At 46.7% G+C, this 20,654-nt stretch overlaps 1 protein-coding gene across 1 annotated transcript in view; it reads left to right on the forward strand.

Annotated features, from left to right (window-relative positions):
• Positions 1-20,654, forward strand: part of LOC138504450 (transient receptor potential cation channel subfamily M member 7-like) — a 1,624,316-nt gene that overhangs the window by 1,091,521 nt on the left and 512,141 nt on the right. Inside the window, exon 25 of the mRNA XM_069624957.1 lies at positions 10,679-10,811. Within this exon, the coding sequence (XP_069481058.1) occupies positions 10,679-10,811 (133 nt within the window). The remainder of the gene's footprint in view (positions 1-10,678; positions 10,812-20,654) is intronic.

Raw genomic sequence — 20,654 nt, forward strand, 5'->3', positions numbered from 1 at the left:
GAATGAACCACCGTCCTCTCGACCTGTCATGATGCTGCTATTTCCGGACATCAGGGTATCAAGATCACCATCGACATCATGTACAACGGCAATTCTGGTGGCCGGGTCTGATTGCACAGGTATCTTATGTTTCTTCATGTCCCGTTTGTGCTCAACATAAGACCCATCATTAACCACCTGTGGGTCTGCTACAATCTTCAGACTGCCCACCATACCCCTGGCACACAATTGCCACAGATTTCATTGTGAAACTTCCGGACTCTTCTGGTAACACCTGCATCATAATGGCAGTTGACTGTTTCTCCAAATTGGCACACTGTATGCCTCTGTCTAGCATTCCTACAGCGATGCTGATGCCTCAGGCCTTTCTCCATCATGTGTACAGACTAAATGGGCTTCTGGATTAAATTATTCCTGACCGTGGCTCTGTTTGTTTCCACATTGTGGTCCCAACTCTGCAAACATCTTGACATTGAACAGGGTCTAACTTCTGGATATCACCCCCAAACCAATGGACAGACTGAAAGAGCAGTGCTACGCTAACGCCCTACAGAGTGATTGGAGTTCATACCTGGACACTGCCGAAGTAGCATATAACAATGACTTGCATTCCTCCATGAAATGATCTTTTTTTAAATGGTATTTTATTGAATTTGAGCAAATAAGGTTTGGAACTGCATTGCATTACATCTGCCAGACATTATAGAAGAGTAAACAAAAAGAAACAATTATATTGTGACAATGGAACATGTTTCGGCAGCTTCTCAGTATCCTTCTGATATTCAAACCTCGAACCTGGCGGAGTAAGTTCCTACGATCATTATGAACTTTCGAGGGGATTGGGTCCTCCGACGTATACCATATCGTTGACAGGTAATCACCACAGCTGTGCTGATTACCTGTCATAGACATGGAATACGTTGTCGGACCATCCCATCGAAAGAACAGCTCTGGAAGCGAGCCTGCAAGGCAGTGGGGGTGACAGACCCATATTCCCCGCAGATCCCCATTGCGGCCGTCATGGTGAAACCTTCATGGGGATATACAGACACGCGCACTCAGTGGGAACCCTATGGGGTGGCGGTACTCGGAGACCTCATCCATGAACAAGAGCTCATTACGTTTACTGACCTCAGCGAAGCCACGGGCCTGCCCACGGGCCAGTTCTTGCTCCACAGAGCAGTAATGAAGGCCCTGAAGGAGAGATGGCCAGAGGCCGCCAACCAACTCATGGAGAATGAGGCCATCGAATCATTGCTGGACACTGCCGAAGGAGGCCACGAAACCTCCAGAATGTATGAAGCCCTACTGCAGAGCACGACAAAGGACGCACTAAAATGCAAAAGTAGATGGGAGAGTGAAATGGGCCTTGAATTTGAGGACAAAGCATGGGAGAAAATAACCCATTACCATAAAGTCTTCAGAAATGCTCGCCTCCAACTTATTCAGCTGTACATCACCAATAGAGCCTACCTTACGCCCAACGCCATATCTAAGTTCAAAGGAGCCACGATCCAGACATGTCCCAAATGTCACGAGCCAAGGGCGGGTATGACCCACATGTTTTGGAGCTGCCCGATAGTCCAGAGATTCTGGGCCCCAGTGAAAGAAAAAGTGGCGACAGCTGAGATTGAGGTGGAGATTCAGGAGCCAGCAGCCTGCATATTGGGGAGTTACAAGCGAAACAGCAAGAATAAGCCCCTAAATAGACTCACTGACTTGATATACATAACAGCAAAAAGGCGCATAGCCATGGGTTGGAAGAGCGCAGGGGGGCCGAGCGAAGCCCTTTGGTGGGACGACCTCAAGAGATGGATAGCCGCTGAGACTGCGGCTTGGGAAACGGCAATTCAGGTACAAAGGCTGGACTCCAGCGCAGATCTACTCCGTTGGGTAGCGCTAACGGTGCCACTACTCCACCCAGTGACGCACGACGGCGCCTCGAACAGCACTGACAGTCCCGACCCGGCTCGTGCCTAAGGAAATCTGAGGACTTCACTGTGGTCTCGGGGGGAAGGGGGGGGGGCGGGAAGGTTGGATACATTAAGACATGTTGTTCCTGATTCATACATATTGCATTGTCTAACCACTGTTTCACATGTGTTGAAAAACCAATAAAGAAATTTAAAAAAAAAAAACGTTACCAGGTAAGAGAGTAACTTGTTCTTCTCACCCGACTTTGCATTTTCTCATCTACCCACCCTTCCCCTGCCCACTTCTATCTTCCCTCCCTCCCTGATGACAATAAACTGCGAGGGAACAAAAAGGTTCAGCACATGGTTTAAGTTCATCTAATTTTTGGTGTGCAGCTTTCAGGATTGTTGTGACCTCGGCGGCCGTTTGAGTTAGCGCAAGGTACGGCTATCTCTTGTGAAGTGATGCACTTTTGGGATCTGGGCATTAGGGTGCTAGCTTGTTTCTTTCCCAAAACACTAGCAAAGGGAGCCATGTTGCGCCTGTGTGCAAGTGTGATTCTAATAATGTTGCTGTAAGACTTTCCATGTCGTATATCTCCTTTGCTTTGTGCAGCTATTCCTTTTTTGTCAGCAGCAAACTTCCCTTCCACCGCATTGTTGGACACACTTGAGCCACTAGAAGTATATTTCTGGGCGTATGTGTTAGCACTAAGTATTGGTCATCCACAAGCTCAATATCAAACAAAACCAGGAGTGGAGTCAATGCTCTCCCAATACCCTCTATGTCGTGGAACCACCCCAGGATTTCCTTCCAGTAAGTCTGAACTTTGGGGCAATCCCACCATTGGTGCCAGTGATTGCTTGCCACTGAGCAGCCCCACCAGCAGTGTGGGCTTATCCCCGGGTACATTTTCACTAGTCTCTGGGGAATAAGGTGCCATTGCATGAGCAATCTGCTGTTGTGCATTTTATATTGCACCGAAATTGTGGAGCTCCAGACAGCTCTGTAGATTGCGACCCATCCCTCTGTGTTGCTTTCTCCCACCTAGCCTGTGTGTGCGGTGTTGGTAGATCTTCCCTTTCTAACGAAGCGCCATAGAGTTTTGCCACCAACCCTCTGGAGCCCTGGTGTGTGTTCAGTACGTTCTCAAATGGAGTTAGTCATCGCTAGGGCTGTTTGTTATATGTGACTGTCAGTACGTTGTAGGTATAGCAATGGTTGGATCTGCTGACCCTGTTGTGCACTTTGTAGCTCCTTTATAGTAAAAAAGACCCCATCTTTCCACAGCTGCCCCACCCTTACCAATCCCTGCTCATACTGTGGCTGAAAGCGGATTGGGTCAACTATGAAATCTCTATCCGGGGGGACCCAGATGCAGCTTAAGGGGGATGGCCATGTGGTGACGCCACTCATGTCGGAGTTGTTTTTCTAGCCAGGGGTACCCATAATCATTCTCATCGAGTGTGACTGGTGCAAGATATCCATTTTCTACGTGTACCCATTGTTTTTCCCCCGGTACTCTCGAATGGACTAGCAGCACCCTAAGTTGTGCTGCTCTGTAGTACTCATAGAAGTCTGGATACGCCATGCACCCTTTGTTTTTCGGGAGGATCATTGTCTTTTAGGCAATGCAGGGTCTCTTCCCCTCCCACAGAAAGGCCAAGAGTGTGTGCTTTATGTCAGTGTGGTATGTGTCTGGAAGCGATTGAAAAAGGAAGAGGAGCCGCAGAATAATGTTCATTTTAATTGTCGTAAACTTTCCCGCCCATGAGAGTTTCAGCTCTGTCTGTTTTTGGATGACTGTTTTTGGATGACTTTTTTGATTGCCGTCCATAGTGGGGCAGAATTGGCCTGGTATAGGTCTCCTAACCGCCTTGTAATGGTCACCCCCAGATATCGAATTTTTTTGGATTTTTGCTTCAAGCCCCAGCCTCTCAGTATGTCTTCTGAAAAGGATCCACCATTCTTAAGCAGCAGGATATCTGTCTTGTTTAAATTAATTTGTAAACCAGAGTGCGTGCCATGGTCAGCAATTGCAGTGAGGAGAGCAGGAATGGACCAGGTTGGGTAAGTCAGATAAACTAGGACATCGTCAGCGAACAGCGCCAGCTTGTATTCTCTCCCCAATGTAACGATTCCAGTAATTGCGGCACTTTTCCCGGATGTTTTTGGCTACAGGATCCATGACTAGTGCAAAAATTAGAGGAGACCAGGGCGCAGCCCTGCCTCGTCCCTCGACTTAATGCAAAAAGGGTGAATGCCATGCCATTGACCACTACCTTTGCTTTCATGTTGCGATATAGAGCTCGAGCACCCCTAATCCAGCGCGCACCCAAGTTCATTTTCTGCAAAACTGTTAGCATGAACCGCCACTCGACTCTGTCAAACGCTTTCTCTGAGTCTACTGAGATTAGGGCGGGGTCCATCTCTTGAGCGTCTAGTGATGCTATCAGATCCAGAGTTTAAATGATCTTTTTTGCACTTACGGAACACATCCTAAATTGTTGGCCACACACTCTGTACAAACATCTGCAATACCATCAGCCAATGCCTTGGTCGACAAACTCCAGAATGTGCATTAATTGGTTACGACCACCCTCTTGGAATCAAAACAAAAACAAAAGACCCAAGCCGTTAGAGAACACCTTACACTATCTTTTCCCCGGGAGGCAGGGTTTGGTTACCCACAAAGAACTTGCATATATGGAAAATTCCTGCCAAATTTGCTCCTCGTATTCTGGGTCCTTTTGTAGTGACTAAAACGATGTCTCCTGTGGCCCATCGACTGCAATGACCACCTCAATGGTGCATCCCTCCTGTTTTTCATGTTTCTCTCTTGAAACTCTACGTCCTGGATCAATGGTGAAGAACTCCTGCTCGTCTACCACCTGTGCAGCTTGCTGATGGTCCTGAATATGAGGTCCAGAAGGGTTGCGATTATTGCATTCACCATGGCCGGCTGTACTTTCTAATCAATTAGACGGGCTATGGTCCTAGTGATCGCACATGGGAACCTGATTCTCAAGTCCATGCTCCCCGCCTTGTTCGGCAGATCTTCACCATTTCTCTTGGAAACCGGGGGCTCCAACATTTCCTGGATTGAGGCAGAGTGTTATGCGCATGATGGGCATGCATTCACCAGTCCAGCATGGATGTTGGTGGGTTTACCCTCATTGGCAGCTGCTCACCTCATGTCTCCATCCCAGCCTGATGGTGCGTACCGCAGGCTGCTGTTGTCGGCGGGGGCAAAGTGTTGCTTCTCGCGCAACCATTTCACCATCGGTTACTATGGGGATGGTTGCACTTCCTTGGCACCGCCAGTATCCTGCAAAGTCAGCAGGGGATCCGTGCGCCAACCTGATTGGCCATTGCCATAGTTCCCAGCATGCTACCTCTGCCTCGTTTGGACACCGCTCTCAGTATGAAGGCAATCACAGCCCTGATAACCACATGTCTCAATGCTCCCTAGTTCCTTAGTTGTACTGGCTCTCTGCATTCTATTTTCCAGTCTGTCTGGTCTCCTTTTGCCGTGCCAGTACTTGCCTTGCCACTCTGCCTTTTCCTTGCTACTGCCCAGTCGGGTTGGGAGTCTTGCCTTCCTTTCATCTCCCTTCTCCTGACTTCTCCTTATTCTCATTCGCTGTCCCCCCTTCTCTTTTTGGGTTTTAGCCTGACTCCCTGGACCTTATTCTTCTGATCTTCTTGATCTTGCTTGGTTCTATCCTTTACCTCTCAGTGCAGTGCTTGCATTGCCCTGCCACTATGCTAATACTGGGAGGTGAGTCTGTGGTGTTGGGAAATTCAGTTCTACTATCTCGTGTCACAGTCCATGAGGGGTGCTTGAATTGGACCCTTGGCATTCACCTTATGTTAATTTATTTTATAAAGCACACGCTTGCCGAAGCATCTTGGCGCTAGCAGAGACCGGAGAAAAGCGCCATCAACAGAAAAAAGAAAAAGTAAGCTTTAAAACAGAGAGGTTTTTAGCAGTCGACGAAAAGCCAGATGATTATCTTAACTGAACGGGCAAAGAGTTCCATAATTAAGCAGCGGCCACCGAGAATGAATGGCCCCCAACTCATTCAAACCGATAGCGAGGAACAATAAGAAGACAAGAGTCCTTCGAACGTAGCTCGTGGAATGGCACATATGGACAGAATTTTTACTGAAGATACTCTGCAACTGAACCATAGAAGTGCCGGTGTACTATCACTAGTGATTTGAACTGCACGCGCTGACGTTCTGGCAGCCAATGCAATGATCTGAGGACGGGGGAGATGTGAACACCGTAAGGGGATCCCGTACAGACACGTGCCGAATAATTTTTGAGAAGTTGCAACCGATGCAGCAGGTACAAAGGTTGTGCCAGCAGTAGCAAGTTGCATTAATCTGATCGACTTAATACTAATGAGGCCGTAACCAAAGGGCTAAGTCGAGCCGGGAGAATCGGCAGCACATTGCGGAGGACACAAAGTTGAAAAAACCCTGCCTTGCAGATAGCCCCAACTTGAGCACTCATGGAGAGTGATACAGAAAGAATGACTCCTAGATTTTCTACCTCCAGGACCGGAAGATGCGTCCCCGATTCAGTGGGCCAAAAGGCCAGAGACCAGGACAAAATGGGCTGAGTAGCAGCCCGCCGTGGGCCGCACGGGGGGTACACCACCAGGCCATCGGTCTTGTCCCCGTTGAATTTCAGCCATTTGCTGCCCATCCACTCGCTCTCGGCCGCAAGGCAACTCCTAAGCTGAGATGGGAGGTCCAGCTGGGAGGAATCCAGCCGGACGATGATCTGGGTATCATAAGCATAGGAGTAACACCTGAATCTGAAGGAGGAGGGGCAAAACAAGAGGCTGAATATAGATATTGAACAAGGGCGGGTACAAGAAGGCAAGTCAATATTTGACTGCGGTTGGCCAAGAAAGAAGCAAACCCCGCCAAAACCTAGCCGGACAACCTGGCCACAGCCAAACGATCCATTAGCAACTGGTGGTCTGTGGTATCAAATGCAGCGGATAAGTCTAGTAAAATAAAGGGCGCCTGTTACGCCCTCATCGGCCAGTCGACAGAGGTCATTGTACACAAAGATCAGAACGCTCTTCCCGCGGCCCGGGCGAAAACCAGAGTTAAACGGGTTGAGAAAAGAAGAGGACTCAAGAAAAGTTGGAAGCAAAGGAGGTATAAGAGATTCCATTAATTTCATACAAAACGGAAGTAAGGAAATGGGTCTAAAACTTGCCAAAGATGTTGGATCAAGTAAAGGCTTTTTCAGGAGCGGAATAACAACCCTGTGCTTAAGCTCTGGTGCAATAAAGCCAGAACGGCTGGAGTTGTAGATATGTGAGGAGAGTTATCTTTCAAAATCCTCAGGAGGATGGCATCCGAGGGGGAGGCTGATTTAAGTTTAATAACTGCCAGCTCCACCTCCTTAACTGAAAATGTGGGAAAAGTTGACCAATTGTGACCAAAACCCCAGGCAGGGTTTTCTGCTGAAGGGCAGGGAAAGCAGATAGACGAATCTCATCACGTATCACATTGACTTTATCAATAAAGAAAGCAGCCATGTCATCACAGAAAGCCTGGTAAGGAATAGCCTGCGGAGTCTAGTCCGGGGGAGAGGAAAGCGAGCGTACCACAGAGAATAATTTGCAAGGTTGGTTGAGAGCACTTTCAATTTTACCCGTATAATAGATGCTTTTTGCTGTCTGAATAGCCAGATGGTAAATGCTACATATTGAAGAGAAGGCTAACTTGGAGCCAGTAGAGTAAGTTTTCCTCCACTTTTGCTCGGCCTGCCATTTTTTTTGCTTGTAGATCCTTCAACTCATCCGAAAACCAAGGCTGAGATGGACGGCTTCTTAGCTTCCCAAGAGTGAGTGGGGCCAAAGTGTCAGCTACACTACTAAAAACTTTAGTTAATGTGGAAAAATGTATTGAATCAGCTGCTTGGCACTGAGTCTGAATATCAGAAATGATATCAGTATTTGAAGTCTTTAACCAGCTACGGCAACGTTGGTATTTCGCTTCTGCTGAGGTCTGAGGGACCTGGGCCTGAATCAAAAAAGGCAGAACGAAGTGGTCGGACCACAGAATAGGGAAGGGAGGGAAAACAGTGGCTAGAGAATCTCTGGAAAAGGCCACATCCATTGTATTACCGGCTAAGTACGTAGGAGCAGACACTAATTGTACTAAGCCCAGGTCATTCATAGCTTCAAATAATTGCTTCTCTGCTATAGTCCCATGGCAGTTAAAATGCAGATCAACATCACCTGTAATAATCAGGTGGGGATATCTGTGTTCCAAGTCAGTGACACGTTAAAAAAATAAATCACAAAAGGAGCCAACAACGCCAGGAGGATGATAGACCACCAAAATATGGCGGCTAAAATGAGGGAACATGGAAACTTTTACTAAGTTAGCCTCCATTTTGATGGAATGGGTCAAGGGATTAAGGGTAGTCACAAGGTTAGATTTAACAATTACAGCTGTCCCACCCCAGCTTGTCCTAGCTGGCGATCTACACGAAACATTTTATGGGAGTCCGAAAGAAGCTGGACCAGTGCCAGGCTGGAGGCATCGTTCAACCATGTCTCCATGACACATAGCACATAAGGGGCTAATTCTGTTAATAAATCCGAGCAGGCGGCACTATGTTTAATCAAAGAATGGGCATTAATCAATAGGCCAGTCAAGGACTTACCAGGACAAACTCTAACAGATGTTATCGGATCTCCTAGGGCGGGCAGAGATGAACCAGACGGCGCTTGTGTCAGTAATTCCTCTCTTGACCGTCTAATAGAAGGTTTATTAACTAACATATGGGCGCATGGCAAGGAGTGAACATGGACGAGCACAGACGGGCTTGACTTTGCCGCGACTTCGGCACGCTGAGCCCTCGCCCGCTGCGCTTCCTCCCATGTTCTTTAATACCAATGCACATGAGGTTCAGGTGTTAATCCCCACCCACGTAGGGAAGGAAATAGCCAACAGACCGTGAAGCATGTCTGAACAATGTAATAGGGAAGCCAGGCAACTTCCTGACTGTCGTATGCCGCGTGTACAAGGGAAGGAAAATCCTATGGGGAATAAAAGGTGCCCAGTCACGCACCAGCACAACACAATATGCCTCAAAGGAAATTAAAATAGTAAACGTTGACAGGAAGTACCTGCCTTGTTTACTCTGGCGCACACCAAAGACAACTCTTCGCCAAGACGGATACAAGACCAACATCGAGGGCATCTAACGTCGGAATCGTCACAGAACTCGGGTATTTCACAATCACGTGAAGCTGTGCTTAACATGATGCTGTAATAAATCATTCTTCCAAAGGTTTTATTTTTAACTGAAGTTCGGTCAAATTTGGCTGGGGTTGTTGGCGTTGCGACTAAGGTCTAGGCTAGAGCCCCCAGCTGACTGGACCCCAATTTCTTCTTTCATGGTCTGGCTTCTACCAGCCAGTGGACCCAGATTCCAAAGCAGGTTTTTAAGTCTAGCCTCTCCCTTTTACATTGCCTGGTCTATTGTGTGGCTCACTTGGTGGCTTAGCCCCCTCCTGCTGTGCATCTTTCCTAATAATTGCCTCTCTGGCTTAGCCATTCCAGGTACTCTCCCTCTAGTTCTTTCCTTCTGCTCTCGCTACATTACAACACGCACTCTTGAATGCCATCCTAACACCCAACACGTTAAAGGGCTTATGCCTATTTTTTATGAGCATGCTACAGGAGTGTTGCCCCTATAGCTTTCCTGGTTGGTGGTACTTGTTCCCCATTGCCACCTTCATTTGTGATTGGCAGAGTTAGAACCATCATAGAATATTCAATCTGTCTGGCCTTTTGATTTCTCCGTCATTAGGTATAGTGTGTGATTTAATAGTAAAAATCAGCCCGTGCTGTAGTCCTACGTTCCATGCTTTCTGATGTTCTTAGAGAGCAGGATCAAACCTGCCTGCTGAGCTGGCTACTAGATTGCCTCTTAGTCCATGAGTTTCTTTCCCCGTTTTCAGTGTATCCACTCTGAGCAAGGGTGCTTTCTCTGCATATGTTCACTGTTTCCCACAGGATTCTAGTTTGGCTCTGGTTTGTACTCCATGCTGGGGCATGGGAACCGCTGTGTGCTATTCACTAAGTACCGCAACAACCTTAGAGCGGCAAAAGCGTACCGAGGTAAATGTCAAAACACTCACTCACCTTACAGATGTTGTTCCCTTGGGCAATATCTTTATGAATTTCATCCCCCATATACTGAGATTGTTCTTTGCATTACTTGCTGGACCCTCTTTTCACTTCCTCATGGGAAACACTTTTTCCCCCTGGCTAGTGTCTGTCACTACACCTTAATAGTGCCATTTGGAAGGACTGTGGGAATCTCGGAAGACCCTCCAAATACTGCCTCAATGGGCTAGCACTAAGGAGCCCCCAGAGTCCCACAATCTCCTGCACTGGGCACAATACAGTGACTTTTTCAGAGGAAATAGAATGTTTCATGTTTCTGTATAAAACCCTACAGGTTTATGTTACCAGAACTCCCATAATCAATTGGACTTTCTTCTGGAATCAATTTTGCTTGCTCTTTGGGAAAGTCCAGAATATATACTTTAGCACACTATTTTCAATTAAAAATGGATACGCTTAAGTCTTAAGAGACTTGTGTACAAATGTTGCGCTAGGCCATGTTACAGCACAGTATTGGCTTCACAAGCATGCATTGACAAAATGTGCCTGTTTAATTATCATTGTTCATTCATTTATTCTCAATTTCTAGAGCTTTTTTTGACTGAGGAAGATGAAAAAAAACTACATGACTTTGAAGAACGTTGTGCGGAATTGTATTTTATTGAGAAAGATGATACATTTCAGTCTGGAAGTGAGCAGAGAATCAGAGTCACATCTGAAAGGTAAAAAGCTAATTCAAGGACTCCTTACTCTTAGACTGTTCCCTGGAGGTTTTTGTAATGTCATTGATTACATCAAATCAAGATATGAATCCACAAAAAGTTAGTCTTTTTAATCCAAAGAATTTTACTGACTTTTACACTTCAACAATGCCACATACAAATCGTTTCATCATTAATTCCACCACATTAATATCAGTACATTCCCTTTCCTCCTGCCCCCTTCCTTATCTGCCGATGTGGACGCTCTATACATTTCTTCCATCAGTTCCAAATAATCTTGTGGTATAAAGTACACTTTTCTTACTTGACAGGCAAATTATCCATCCAACAGAGTTTAAAGTTCATGCAGTTTGTCCTGATCGCCAGTGTTTTCACTTCTCTCACTCCCTTATCCTCTCCTGATCATTTCCTTAAAAACCAACCATGTTCAGTGCCTGGAGCCACACTTGGCATAATACATTTCTGTTATCTTTATCCAGATATTCTAGCAGTATCCCCCTCTCGTGCCAATGCCTCCTGGCCTCTCGCTAATGTCTGCTATATGTTTTGTATGGATAGAATAAACCACACTTTTGCCACCATAAATTAACATGCGTGTGTGGTATGCCTCCATTGTGCTCCCGCTAACTGTTTAGCTGCCCATAACAAGGTGGTTTCCATTCTTCTGGCTCTAGATGTTAAAACAGGGCTACCTTGCAGCTCTAGGCCCAGTGATGAGATATCTAGTGACCTCTTTCCAAAACACTTGACTTTGCCAAATATTCTTCAATGTACACAGTCTACAACAGAGTACTTTGTGAATATGCGTGTTAATCTTTGAGGGGTCATATTACTTCTATTGATCAGTTTATAGTTAACCTCCATGTATTGCAAGCACACAGAAGATTCTTTAGCCCGTTCCCAGATTCATTCTGATGGCTTGGGAATGAATCTTGGGTTGGGTTGTCAGCACTCTTTCATTATCCCAAAATAGCCCATCCCTGAGTTTCATCTGCCAGCGTGATTATTTTGCAAATATTAGAAATGAATCCTTTTGGAATGGCATTCAAAGCCCAGTGTTTTTTAAATGGTAGGAGATCTCATTGTCTCCTCTTTGATAGAAGTGTGCTTGACGCAGTTGTGAACTGCACATATTAATTTCTATCTATCTCCCTCACTCCACACTCCTGATATTCTAAAAAGTATTTTATGGAATCCCCCTCAAACAGATCACTAATACACCAGCCCCTGTTTTATCTCCAATATATGGAGCTCACTTCTTTCACTATAGTGAAGTCCACATTGCCATGCATTTGCATAAATAGGGACAAGAAGATAGTTGGTGGATGTACCTCCAACTCATCCGACACCTCTAGGACTGACTCAGTTACTGGGTTGACGTACAGAGAGGAGTTGCTCTATTTTTGGTACCCATATGCTCGACCCTAGTCATTCTTCTCTCACAGCCTTCTCCATAGCCTTCCATTGTTTCTTCGACTCAACTTATAGCATTCACCCAAAATGTTCAGTTGTGATGGCTCTAAACACCTCAAGAAATCAGGGAACCCCATCTCTCCCCTGCTCATATGGGCCATCAGTGTCGATCTGGACATTTTCCACCATCCTCCACTCCACATAAATGTTATGGTATTCCTCTGCAGTTTGGTCTGGTCTCCTTAAGCCATTTCAGTCCGAATAGCTTGGCAAATGAACCGTAGCCAAGCTCATATCCTTTTGGCTGTATTCATCCTCCCCATCCAGGAAAGATGCAACTTCCTCCACCTGGCCAGTTCCTCCCTAATTGAGGAGTATAAGCATGGACAGTTACTATAATATAGATCCTCCACTCCCAGGTAGAGGTTTACTCTTAATTATCTTATTCTATTTGCCCACCCACTGGAAAGGTACCAAGACTATCAATCTTGTTGTTTTATCTGAGGACAAAATCAAAAGTAATAGCTCTGATTTTGAGTGATTAATCTTAAAGCCCAAATAGGTTGCCAAATCCTTGCATTTCTTCCATTTAATAAACCTTTCAGTACACTAGGTGTGACACAGAAAGAAACATATCGTCAGCAAATAGTGTGTGTTTATGCTCTACCTTACCAATTTTATTTCCTTTTTATATTTTGGTTCACCCTTATTCTTCGAGCAAACGGCTCCAACATGATGGCGAAAAGGAGGGATGAGAGTGGACATCCCTGGCCACCCCACTTTGAATTCTCACTTCCCCAGACAATCTCCCGAGGCCCCCAGGAACCTATGTACTGTCAAGCAAATGGGCCACTCTTGAGACATTGTCAAATTTGCGTCTAGCCTTAATAAAACCAGCCTGATCTGTACAGATCAGGACCAGAAGCAGATCATCCATTCTCACCTCTAGGAACGTGGTAAAACTCCAATAGGCTATGTTTATTTGTGCTATCGCCTAAAGGAATTACAGATTCATGGGTCCATCCCCAATTTGGGAATTACACTAACCGTTTCCTGTGGCATAGGTCTCATGATTTCCTCAGATTTGATGAATGAGTATATCAAATCAACCAAAGGTCTCAGCAGCAGGCTAAAGAATCTTTTATAGAATTGCACAGTGAACCCATCAAGTCATGCAGCTTTCTTCAGTTTTAATACAGAGATACTCTTTGCAACCTCCTACTTCTGTATTGGCCTGCCCATGTATTCTGTTGGTTACCTTTTAATTGTGGGCATACCTGCTTCAATTGTGTAGTATCTCTCCCCATCTAAAAGAAATTCTACCGAACTGTTAAGTTTTCTATTGCATCTTTGGAAAGCTGCCAGTTTTGCCCTGTCATGAAATTGTCTAATCTCCATATCTTCTTTTATTGCTGTGTGCACCTCAGGCTTTCTTTAATCTTAAGGTGATGGGTGAGCAAGCTATCCATTTTGTTGGCCTTCTTACAAAATGTGTGCTTCAGACCCAGCAGTACCCTTTCTACCTAGTTTAGAGACATAGGGGCTCATTACGAGTTTGTTGGTATTCTGGCGGTAAATCTGCTGGAATACCGGAAAACAGAAACACTGACGCTGCCACTTGGTCAGGCGGTCTTACCACTGGAGGTTTTACCTCTGGTGGTAATACCACCAGTTTACAACCAGCAGTTTATTTCAGCCGGTGATACTGGCACCAGCGATTTTTGGAGGTAAAGTGGAGGAGTTGCCTCCAGCTTACTTCTACGTTTCAACCTGAACCCAGTTTATTACTGCAAAATTACTTCAGAAAATATAAGAGGATGTGGGTTAAGGAGTTCAAAGAGGGTGGGGAGGGACTTGGAGTAGGGATGGTGGTGAAGGGGGGAATTCCCCAAAGTAAAAAAAAAATACAATTAAAGTGATTACCTTGCGTTGAAATGACGTGGAACCCTTCAACAGATCAGAAACCCAACCTTTCCCTTCATTTGCATGAGAATGGTTATTATATGCTACCATTTTGGGGAACCCCAAACTATCATAACAGCTACCCCCAACATACCCAATCAGAACATACATGGGACATGTATCTTTCAAGCTGATTTCATGATCATGCAAGCTACTGGTATACCCCAAAGGTTTCTCATGTGTATACCTCAAATACTTGTAGTAACCAAATGGGTCCTCCAGAGATCCCCGTCCTTCACCTCCTCCCATGAATATAGACACAGCAGAGATTTTAATAACCTGAGCCAACACACACCATTTAAAACATAATCCCTCCAGTCTCACCTCCAAGCCATAGAGTTGGCTATTTTGCTTAATTCAGGGTTCATGTTGACCTGCTCCGTTGGTGTTTTTTCTGGTCTTGGATGTTTTCTAAAAGCAGTACTTAGTCTCCTTCTAACAAACAGCAGAAGCCTCTGATGGTGCTTTGTGTAGCTTGGTAATATTCAACAGTTTGCAGCACTCATCAAGTGTCCCAATGCAGTGTTGGATTCTGTTCATTTCAAACTGAAGACCTATCAGGTATAGGCAGTGAACACGAAAGCTGTCTCTTCTGTGCTTATCAGTCACCTGCTTCAGCAGATGTTTCCGCTGTTGCATGGCCCCGGAAATGTTCTTGGGGATATGCTCTCTTGCGACCTTCAGTAGTCTTTAATTAAACGCAAATGATTGTAATTTAAAGAGGATATCTCTTGGCCCTTCTGCCATCTTGAGGCCAAATCTGTGGGCACTGTCAAATTCTATGTTGGGAGGAAGGCCTTAAAGTTCCACTGTAAAAGTGAAGTCAAATTTGTATCCTTGCTTTCTTCCTTGAGGAACGGCAACAACCCCATCGACGACGGCCCAATTACCTGCTCCACAGGCGCTGGTGATCGCCTCCTTTCCTAGGGGCTTGAATCTGGAGAGAGAGAGAGGCCTCCAGCTCAAGCATTTCTCCCTAGACCCACCAAGGCCGCACCACTATTCACCCTGTCTCCCTTGGAGCCTCCTAGAGTGTCGCCCCCAGTTCCAGTAATTCAATCCTCCAGTCCTTCTGAGGAGGACCTGCCAGAAGGTTTTTACTTCCGAGCAAGAGGGCGGTCCGGGGGAGCCTGATTCCATTTTGGCAGTGCTTTGGCAGGATGCTCAACCATCTCACCCGCCATCTCTGCCTCAGCCTTTTGCTCCATGAACAAGCAAGGGCTCCTGCAGCACCAGGGGATATGCCAGTGGTCATTTTGACCACTCTCCAAATGCTGGTGTCATAAATCCAGCATTACCTACCAGCTGTGCCCATACATGCTCCATCAAGTAGCCTTCCAATGCTTTCCCAAGCCTGGCTGACACTGTCTCATCCAGCCCGGCTACCCCTCGACAATTGCCAGTTTCACCTCCTCCTGTGGTGGAAGAGGCAGCCCAGAGGGACACTGACACTGTCACAACCCAGGATACTGAGGGGACTGATGAGTTTGATGACTATGTTCCCGCATATGGGGGAGCCTCCTGGCGTTGAGGTGCCCTCCAGGGATTCGCCACGAGACGAGATCGGTTCATTCCATTCAATGATCTCACGGCGAGAAAGCTGTTTAACCTCATGCCTAATAAGAAGAAAAAGGAAGGTGTCTTTTTCGAGTGGCAGGAGTCGTCCAAGACAACTATTTTTTCAGTCCCCCTTCTTGATGACATATGGGAAGATGGCCTGTTGGTCATGAAGACCCCTGGCACAACCCTGGCCTGTTTGGAGAAGACATTCTGGGTCGTGGACACAACCCCTTCCTCCACAGGACCACAAGAAGGCCCAGGACCTAGCGTTGATCCACAAGGAAAGGTAGCCTCCGACCATGCAATTCCTGTCGCCTTGGACATTGCAGATTCAGGATTTCAGCAGATGAGCAATGGAATGGCCCTCCGCCACCAAGTTTGGATCAAGGCTGCCAACCTCTGCATGGATGTACAGACAAGGGTGGTAGACATGCCATTCAATGGTGAAAGCATTTTCAGGAAAGCAGTCGACACCCTGTAGGTCATAAAAACAGACACTGAGATGGCACATTCATTGGTCACTTTCCAGCAGAGGATGCCATCCTTTCGCTCCTTTAAAGGGAAAGTCTAGAGGTACTCCAAAGGGTTCACCTCACTCTATGGCCAGCCCCCGTGTTAAACCACCCAGGAGGCATATAGGGGACAGTCCCAGGCCTAGAGATGTGGCAACCAGCATTGTCGCACTGCAGCATCCAGAATGCAGACGCCAAATGAAGCCTGACTTGACCCAGGGCCCACACCCTCACTTCTGCACCCCAGTTGGTGGCCGGTTATCACAATTAGTTGGCCAGTGGCGAAATATCTCCACATACAAATGGGTGCTTGATATCCTTCAACAGGGTCACTCTCTGCAATTCCAGGACAAATACTCACATTCCTCCCATTCACAGACAAGAACAGCACGTAGCGCAACTACTAAAGGAGGTTCGAGTCATGCTTAACAAAGGGGCAATAGTGCCAGTCCCTCAGTGCCTCTGGGGCTCTGGATTGTACTCCAGATACTATCTGGTGCGAAAGAAGTCAGGATGGTGGAGACCCATTCTAGACTTGCGACGCCTCAACAAATTCCTCAAGTCCCAAAAATGCAGGATGGTCATGTTGCAGCATGTGCTCGACCAACTGGAGGAAGGAGATTTTCTGGCCACCTTCGACTTGGAGGATGCTTACTTCCACATCCCCATTCATTGCAAAGACCGGACTTTACTGTGTTTCGTTGTTCAGACAAGGCATTACCAGTGCAAAGCCCTGCTATTAGGCCTGAAGTCTGCCCAGAGGGTGTTCACCAAGTATTTAGCTCTGGTGGCAGCACACCTTTGTCAAAGGGATTCTATGTTTATCCTTCCCTAGACAATTGAACCACTTCCCGCGCTGGCAATCCAGCACACTGAAGAGACCATCGAGACCCTAGCTAATCTGGGATTCTTGATAAATTGCCAAATATCTGTGTAGCACCATCTCAAACGCTATTCCTGAGATCCCGCCTCAACACACTCTCATGTATAGCTGCCCCTTTGGAAGATATGATAGAGTGAAGGTGATCCTGGGAAAGGTCCAACAGCTATCGACAGCTTCCATTGCTACAGTCCGGTCCATCAAGTCCATGCTGGGGATGATGTTCTCCTGCAGCCATCTGGTTCCCCTTTGCATATTACAGATGAGACCCCTTCAAGAGGTTCTGGGTGAGAGATGGTGGAAAGTCACCGGTGCAATGAACAATAGGATCGCCTTCAATAGGGCATTCCGTCAGGCCCTGCAATGATGGTCCATTTGTCCACATCTCTCACAGGGTGCTCCCTTTCATATCCCGCATACCAGGTGACAGTCATGACTGACACCTCTCTAGTGGGCTGGGGAGCCCACACAAGACATTCGTATGCAAGCGGCCTCTGGCTCCTGGAAGATGAGGAATTGCACATCAACCTCCTAGAACTGTGGTCTTTTTTCTGGGCCATGAAGTCTTTTTTGGCCTCGGATCTAGGGTAAGGTGGTGTGGGTCTTTCACAGACAACACCATCACCATGTTTTACATCAGGAAGCATGGCTGGACGCGCTTCCCAATTCTCTCTCGGAAAGCACAGAATCTGTGACACTGGGCCATTGCTCAATGGGTAGGTTTGATCCCCGGGTCTGCGCTTAGAAACCTCTGGGTATTAATCGCTTTATAAATAACCTATCATATCATATCATTTCTCATCCCATTTCAACTGATAGGTGTTCAGAACACCATTGCAGCAGACTCTCTCAGCAGGGAGCTGCCATCCTGCCATGAATGAGAGCTCCACCAGGCACAAGTGTCTGGTCTCTTCAGTGAGTGGGATCTCCTTCAAATCGACCACTGTGCAACAGCTACCAATGCCAAGTGTCAGAGGTTTGCCAGCAGGTATCCTCAACCAAGGAGCGTGGGGGACTCCTTCTCATTCCCTTGGGAGGGCCTCTTCCTGTACGCATTCCTGCCCGTTCCTCTTTTGCTGCGAGTGATCAACACAATGACGTTGCCACTGCAAGATGATCCTCATTGCAGTGTTAGGGAGAATTCTCTGTTAAGGCTAATTTCCCAAACCTAGTGAGTCCCCCAGCAGCTTTGCTGGATTTTTGGAGACTCTTTTTCTCGCACTCTTAGGCATAATTTTAGAATGTCCTTTGACTATGTAATGTGCTTTATGGGCTATGCGGTCTTTTACTCCATAAGGCTTCATGTGTTTTTGGTATGGGTGTTACACAGCACCCTCAGTGCAGTAACACAGGGGTGTCATACTGACCCCCAAACATAGACGCCATACCCTGGACTGACTACTGTCTCCCAGGGCATGTAAAGTCACCATTGGCTTTACTAGACACAAATTGTGAACAGAACCACTACAAACCATCATATTATGGAAGTACTGGTAGGGGTAATTCGATTGCCCCTGGGTCTGTTTTCCAAGGGGGCACTGTCCAGTCCCCTCTTGTCGAGTTTCTGGCTGGTGGCAGAGGATACCACGCGAAATATTCCACCGGAATATTGCCTATGGGATTTTCCCATTCATTTTAAACGCACCACTTTTTGGTGCAATGTTAAAGAAACCACTGGGTTATTTATTTAATATTTATTCCCCAGTTGGGTCTTTTTGCCAGGACTCGGTTTTAAAATGGCATTTGTGTTCGCCTCTGAAAGTCTAACCCAAGTCGAGCCCTTTGTTCCACTTTTTGGCGGGCTTCTCCACAGAAGCCGTCCAAATGGTGCCACTCTGTCTGGGGTCAACAGGATGTGTGGGAGGGGGATTAGGCACCCTGGACTGAGTTGCCTTGGCAACTCAAGTCGCACTCTTGTGTGATTGGCCCAGTGGTGAGCCGCCCGGGTCACCCCTTAGCATGTTTGAGTGACAGCTAGGCCGATGAATGGGGGTTTTGCGGCATAAAAGCAGGGCTTTGGGTACTGGAACTTCAGAAGTCGCCACAGGACCTAAAGAATCCAAAGAGGGGAGAAGCTGAGCCATCTACAACGACGACACCACCGGTGGAGCCCTGCTGTACGAAACTCACCACTTCCCCGACGACAGAGGAGATCTTCTTCCAGGAGAGTCTTCTTCCTTTTGAGCTGGTGGGACCAACCAGTTCGCCTTTTTTCCCCTTGCTGAATCGTCTCGTGGTCGAATCGCCCGTGCCAAGCACCCCGGCGGCCGGATAGCCACGCTTCACCACTACCGCGAATAAAAGGGTTGTACCTTTTAATCAGGGAAACTCTGCGGCTGGTTTCTTCCCTGGAAGTGCAACAACCTCCAGCTTTCTTCCTCTTCGAGACCATCTCTTCCTCTGGTTGAAGCTATGACTTGCACCCGCTGCCAGGAACAACTGCCCCCGCTGGAGCTTTCTCACCATTTCAGGTACTGTGTCCCGCCTGGTCTCCCTTGCAACAGATTGTCCAAGATGTCCCGTAAATCCTTGACTTTCTAACTGGGTTGACCTCAGACCTGTTAACTTTGCCTTTCTGAACTGATCCAACCTCTTTTGACTTTTCTGCAAAGACTTTGAGTGCATTTCCACTGTGTGATCTTGGGCACATTCTGCCTTGCTCTCTCCAAGAGTGGACCTGGCCTATGAACTTTTTGCTCTACAGTAGACCCTGCCTTTCTTGACTTGCTGTGGTTTCTTATAAGTGTTGGTACTGTATTATTTTTCCTACTCTGCCTTTTCTCTCCCTTTTTAAACAAATTATTGGAGTGCCATCTACGGTTACGCGCTCACCTCTGTTTTGCTAAATATGTGGTGTCTTAACCTAGACTTGTCGAATAATTAACTAGGGAGGTGTATATACTTATAGTGACTGTGTTTGAACTTGCTTGATATATTAGTGCCAGTGTATTTTTATAAGTGTGTTTTTACATAAATAATTATATACTTTTATACCAAAGCTCTGGTCAGTGTTTGCTTGTTCTACTGTATTTTTAGCCCTATTGTGTATTCTCTATATACTGCCTAACTCTTCTTGAGAGAAGTCTGACTGCTCAGCCACAGCTACCAGGTAAATCTGGGTGGTGCAGACTGCTACCAATTGGGTTTACTGCTTACTTATGTAGTCTTAAACTGTTTGCAGTGGTCCCTACGGGAACTGCACAGGTTTGTGCCTAACACACCGGCTTTGCCGGGGCAGTTCTGGTACTCCGACCTTCTCCATCTGTCGGTGCTACAAGCCATCAAACTTCCTCCCATTCCAGACCAGCTCTCCAGAGAGGGGGGGTCAATATTGCACCACGATCCAGTGTCTGAGCCCCAGGGCCTGCCGCCTGCAACACTAGAATTTGGACACTGCTTGCTGCTTTTGGACTGCAAGAACATTCTAGCCAGGGACCCCTCTACACTGGCCTGCTACAGACACAAGTGGAAGAGCTTTACAGTATTGCCCTAGTCATGGAATATTTCTCTGCTGCG

The sequence above is a fragment of the Ambystoma mexicanum genome, chromosome 11 (genome assembly GCF_040938575.1).
Source record: "Ambystoma mexicanum isolate Mex_15411 chromosome 11, UKY_AmexF1_1, whole genome shotgun sequence".
NCBI lineage: Eukaryota > Metazoa > Chordata > Amphibia > Caudata > Ambystomatidae > Ambystoma > Ambystoma mexicanum.